General features: G+C 32.8%; 1 protein-coding gene across 1 annotated transcript; it reads left to right on the top strand.

Annotated features, from left to right (window-relative positions):
- The first annotated feature begins 1,474 nt into the window (after nucleotides 1–1,474).
- On the top strand, nucleotides 1,475–5,006 carry LOC145819904 (uncharacterized). Its single transcript, XM_082913893.1, has 6 exons — nucleotides 1,475–1,765; nucleotides 1,878–2,040; nucleotides 2,129–2,364; nucleotides 2,489–2,710; nucleotides 3,566–3,658; nucleotides 4,779–5,006. The coding sequence occupies exons 1-6, from the start codon at nucleotides 1,490–1,492 to the stop codon at nucleotides 4,800–4,802; spliced, it is 1,014 nt and encodes a 337-aa protein (XP_082770019.1). The 5' UTR covers nucleotides 1,475–1,489; the 3' UTR covers nucleotides 4,803–5,006.
- Nucleotides 5,007–6,424: the final 1,418 nt, after the last annotated feature.

Below are 6,424 nucleotides of genomic sequence, written 5' to 3'. Positions count from 1 at the left end.
TCCCATAATACTTCCATCTTAATCTATGTTATATACTTGGAGAACTAAGGAAAGATTAGAGATAGACAACGTCATATGATTTTCTTTGTATGATACACATTGTGCATTCCTAAATGGAATAGGTTAATAGTACACATGATGCGTTTTATGACATGAACAAATTAAAAAAACTTGATCTTTCATTTGTGATCAGACATGGACAAGAGTTGGATTGCATTGGGTAAGACACCTGATAGAATGATGAGTCAGCCATTTATTGATGGGGTGACATCATTTATCAAATTTGCAATGGAAGTTGTTGACCAGGAAGGTAAAATTCCGTGCCCATGTTTGAACTGTGTGAACTATTATTCCCAAAATCTTCGAAATGTGCAAATTCATTTGCTTCAATATGGGATTATGCAAACGTACACTATTTGGCATGAGCACGGGGAACCACGTGTATCAAATGAGGCTCATCATGAAATGGCAATTGATGAAGATGAGGTTTTAGGTGGTATTGATGCCTTAGTGGAAGATCAAATAAGAGGAGAACCCAACGATGCACCCCAGAATGAGGAAGTACAAACGTTTGATAAACTATTGAATGATGCCAAACGTGAGGTGTACTTAGGATGCACAAACTACACTCTGTTGAAGTTTGTCATCGAGCTGCTTAATATGAAGGTAACAAACCACTGGAGCAATAAGTCGGTTAACACACTATTAGAGTTTTTAACAAAACTTTTACCAAAAGATAATTTGGTTCCAAAGTCATTTTATGAAGCTAAGAAAATACTTCGAGATTTGGGCTAAGCAAGTCTTTTACCTAAATGATACCAAATGGGGACAACCTTGGCAAGTCGTTCAACGAGTGCAACATAGGGGTGTCTTTGATGTACCAGAGGTAGGTGATGGAGAATCATTACATGAACCAGAAGAAAACGATGTGTTCCAACAAGAAAATATTACCGATGTTGTTCCAATTGACATCAGCCCTAATGTTCAATGTTATAGAGATGGTGTTGAAGCAGAAGTTGTTACAAGGGTTAGGTCATCTGATGAAACAATGATACAGAAAAGAGCTGACAAACAAAATGAAGAGTGTGACGAACCTGATGTGGATTACGATATGGATCTTGATGTAGACTAGGATTTGTAGTTATTTTGCACTTTCTATATGAACATTGTTCTTAATTAATGTAGTTGAATTTCAGTTGTGGGGTTCATCCACTGTTATGTAGGTTTATCATTGATTGGTCATATTGTGTGTCTGATGGCTTTGTAATTAATTTGTTCTATGATAAGTAAATGGTAAAAACAAAAATCATCCATATCACTCTAGCCATATTTCAATGATTTAGAGCCTATATGACATATCCACTTGTTGAGATTGTTGTTGCTTTATGCTTTATGTATAGAAATATATAATTATCTTTTCTTTACATCTAAAGTTCAATTATGCGTATCCACCAAAAAAATGTTCAATTATGCTTTATAGTTGGGCAAAATGGACGCTACAAAAAAGCAATTGACCAAACCAAGTACCGCAACTAAGAAGGTGACGAACTATGAGAAACAAAGAATGAAGAATATTAATAAAAACCGTGAGAGAATGAATGCTCTAGGAGTGAAGAATATAACAACTTGTTTGAAGGCTACGGTTCAACATAAGAAATTGAGGAAGGAAAAACAAATACCAATTGAGGAAAATGATGATGATTATCAACCGTCAGAGGCTGAAGATGGCAGTGACACTGAAACCTATGATTCGTTTGAGCATGAGGTACTATACATTTATGCATTGTGAAATATATTCTTTCTTGTTACTTTCAATTCATACACACATAGACATGTATATCTTTGTACATATATTCATATTTTATTATGTTATTCAGCTGTTAGAGATACCATCGAGAGCCTGTTCACAATCTCATCATGAGGCATTGACCCACGCATTAGAAGAGGGGGATACCTCTTCACGTCCTCAGGTGACTAGCAATCCGCCACCACCTCTCAATGTGGAGCCTCAACTTGAGGTGACTGCTGGTAATACTATTGGTAAGACACACTCTTTATTTACATTGATTTGAGATCTTAATTAAATTTGTTCACATACTATTTCAATATTATGGCTTCACAATATCAGCTGCTAAGCGTGCTCGTGGCCCGACTCGAGGCAAAGAGGTTCAAGGCCTTGTTGATAAAGATGGAAAGCTTAGCGTGCCTATCCCTCCAGAATTTCGTGCACCGGTAGGGGACTATGCCTCAAAACTAGCCTCAAAGATTGGTGTAGAAGTGCGAACTCGTTTACCAAATCCAAGTGTTCGTAGGTGGAAGTATGTTGATGCCTCCGTTAAGGAGGCGATGTTTCAACGCTTGAATGTAAGTTCGTTGTCTACTTATAGGAGATTTTACACATTTTTATAATAGGTTAGAAATCTTAATTATTTATTGTAATTATTTTATTTTTTATAAGAATTATCTATGACTTATCTATTTTTTGCAGGATCAATTTGATTTACAAGGAGACCCTGTTGATATAGAGAAGGCAATGAACACAAAATTTGGTCGGAGATTGAGTAACCATACCTATAGGCTGCACAAACAATTCATGGAGCTGAAGGAGGCTAAAGGGGAGGAGTATGCAAGAAACCACCCACCAAAGAATGTCGATCCTACCAAGTGGATAGATCTTATTGATAAAAAGTGGAACACTAAAGAATTTCTGGTAACATTTTCATCTTTTTTATTATATTAGCGAAGAAAGAATTTGATTAGAACAGGGAGAGATTCTAAAACAACTAGAAAGAACACAATCAATTTGCTGTGAAATTCCATATGTATTCTTTTCCCTTTATCTTCTAGGCATGTAAGTGGAACATAATAAAAACCAAATAAGTGGAAAAATGAGAAAGGGAAACTATTAAACATGGATTGGAAGGCTCGCATAATAGGAGATTAATTTATGGTTCCTTAAAGTGCATCTTTCACATCATAGACTAAATAACTAAGATTTCAGTTTCTATGATTGTATTAATTTTCTGTTTGTTCTTGGGTTTGGTCTGAAGTTTCATGATAATGGTAAGCAACTAGCTAAGTAACTAATATAGGGTATTGAGACAGAACTTTAGATTTGATAGAGTTGCGGAAGAAAGAAAGGGTTATGAGTTTGGTATCAGTAATTGTTCCATATCTTGTGAAATGTAAATGGATTTTTTCACAATCTATCTTGCCCATGCTTATATGCCCCCTATTTGTGAACGGTGTAAATTACTCGTTTTTCTTTTTTCACCCAGAAAAACCATCTTATGATGAAATCTCAACAAGTCCTCTAATCTATTTTTCACCGAATTGAATGAAACTAGTGAATAATTTGAAATATCTTTTAAGTTGAAATGATATATAGGAAAATGATAGAGAGGAACAATGCAATTTCTTTATTATCAACCATTAAATTTGTTTTACTAGTGATACATTTCATTGTTATATTGGTTCATTATTCCTTACAGGAACAATCAAAAGCCAACATATTTGTCTTACTGATGATACATTTCATTGTTATATTGGTCATCCTTCCTTATAGGAACAATCAAAGGCCAACATCGCGAACAGAGAAAGGATGTATACAAAACATAGGTGTGGTTCTAGGTCAATCCCTGTTAGAGTAGAAAAACTGGTGCGTATCCTTGCACTTTCAGAATTATATTAGATTCTTAGCTTTATTTATTGAATATTTGGTCTATCGAATTAGGCACGAGAAAAGAAGATGCTACCTGATCTAGCAGAGTTGTACAAAGAAACTCACTATAATGAGAAAACACATGAGTGGATCTTATCTCAAGCTCAGTGTAATTATGTGAGTATATATTGCAATTTTTATTAACAAAATTTTAGAATACTATTTGTTATAATCTTATTTAATTTTCCAATAATTATTTAATTTTTTTTATATTTGATAGGAAAATATGATACAGACACAGGCTGATCACCTCTCACAGCCAGGATCAACCCCTTTGACTGCAGAAGAGCTATCAATCAAAGTCCTAAAGCCCAGGTCTGGCTATGTGAAGGGACTTGGCATGAGACCTTCATCCTCTATTAGGAGAGCCACTACCATATATGCTGAAACAAATGATTATGTGAAGCGCCTTGAGATGCAAATAGAGACACAAAAGGAACAAATACAAATGCAGAACAATAAAATAGAAGATCTTGAAGAGGGTAAGAAGAAGCAAGGGGAGATAATGGCTGATGTTGTCAACTTTTTGAGGACCAAAGGATTCACTGGACACTTTGGAAGTGGAGGGGACTCATCCACAAGTAGACATACTTCTTGGTAAAGTATATTAACTTTAATATAACAAATTTTATAAAAGAATACATGGTTGAAGAATTAGGAAGTAATGGAAACATGCATATGACATCCAATTTGTACAGGTGCACATGACGTATAAATTGTGAATTAGTCTAAAAAATATATTTTTTTCTCTATACTTAAAGCTTGAAAAAAGGCTGTCGAAATGCTAAATTATCACACAATTATAGATTTGTACAAGAACCAATAGAAACACCTTAGGAGGGACCAATATAAGTTGTATGCACTTACGGCACATTAATGGGATGCACCATTTGTGAATTAGCCTTAAAATTAATTTTTTGTTCTCATAATCTAAAAAAAAGTCTGTTACAGGGATAAATTGTATGATTGATCTAATTGTAAATTGATGAGTTGCTAATGTTTTTAATCTTTTGTATAATTGATTAATTACTAAAACTTTTAATTTATTTTTTTGCAGATTGGATTGGGGTGGCATTTTTGACGTGCAACAATGATGTAATTTGTTTGAATGTTCATTTTTGTTTGATAAGGATATACATACTTTTTGGAGTTACACTAGTTATTGTTGGATTTTTGGTGGAATTGAACAAGTTATAACTTTTGGATATTTTGTGGATATTTCACTATTTTATTATATCAGGATGAAATTATTTGTAATGATGAATGGATATTTTCATTTTGTTAATTCGTAAATGTGTTGATAACAGGTTAGGTTAAGTTGTGATGGAATTGTTATATTCAACAGGTTTTAACATGAACAGGGTCATATTTGTTGAACTAAAATTTAGATTTTGATAAAATAGGTATATAATGTGGAAAAAAATATTATGAAATTATTGACAAAATTTTCCATCCCTAAAGAAGGTTTTTTTGTCTCTTATTTGGCATAGGTGGATGATTAATTTTGTCATAAATTCTTTATTTCATCGCTAAATGAATTTGTCATGACAAAAAATATTGTCACATTTTGTCACTATTACCCTCAATGTGTGACGAATTTTTTTTGACATTATTTCATCATTTTTAATGATGAATTTGTTTTTATCTCTATTGGTAGCTTCTTTGACAAAAAATTTTCGTCTTCGTTTATATTAAACGTGACAAAATTATTTTGTCTCCATTTCTTATATTTATGACAAAATACTTTTGTCTCTAATTTCTCCTTTAATGACAAAATATTTTGTCGCTAATTACTTATAAGTATGTTCCCAACAGAGTGTATTGGAGACAAAAAAAATTCGTCACAAATTTATCATTTTTAATGATGAATTTGTGTTTGTCTCTATTGGTAGCTTCTTTGACAAATTTTTTTTGTCTTCGTTTATATTAAACGTGACAAAATTATTTCGTCTTTATTTCTTATATTTATGACAAAATACTTTTGTCTCTAATTTCTTCTTTAATGACAAAATATTTTGTCGCTAATTACTTGCAAGTATGTTCCCAACAGAGTGTATTGGAGACAAAAAAATTCGTCACAAATTTATCATTTTTAATGATGAATTTGTTTTTGTCTCTATTGGTAGCTTCTTTGACAAAAATTTTTCGTCTTCGTTTGTATTAAACGTGACAAGATTATTTCGTCTCTATTTCTTATATTTATGACGAAATACTTTTGTCTCTAATTTCTTCTTTAATGACAAAATATTTTGTCGCTAATTACTTACAAGTATGTTCCCAACAAAGTGTATTGGAGACAAAAAAATTCGTCACAAATTTATCATTTTCAATGACGAATTTTTTTTCCGTCTCTAAGACCCTTTAGGGACGACCCTTTGGAGACAAAACGGGTGACGAAAAATGTTCGTCGTAATTAGTTTGGGTGACGAAATATATACATTTTGAGACAAATTTGTTTCGTCTTTAAATCCCAAATTTGTTGTAGTGTATGAAGGCACCATTGTTTAAACTGAAGGAAATGCCAATGTTATATATCTGTTCTGATGTACAAATCTGTTCTATATTTTTTGTATCTGGTCGGTTATATTTTGAAATGCAGATATATCTGTTCGGTTATCACACATTTGGGGCAAATTTGTTATATTTTTTGTTTATAATCAATGCTGAACCCTGAATTTTTGCTAATAGAAATGGTCAATTCCC

The sequence above is a fragment of the Camellia sinensis genome, chromosome 2, assembly GCF_055761805.1.
Source record: "Camellia sinensis isolate YWXY chromosome 2, ASM5576180v1, whole genome shotgun sequence".
Taxonomy (NCBI): Eukaryota; Viridiplantae; Streptophyta; class Magnoliopsida; order Ericales; family Theaceae; genus Camellia; species Camellia sinensis.
The sequence above is the reverse complement of the archived record's forward strand: the minus strand, read 5'-3'. Positions and strand labels throughout refer to the sequence as shown.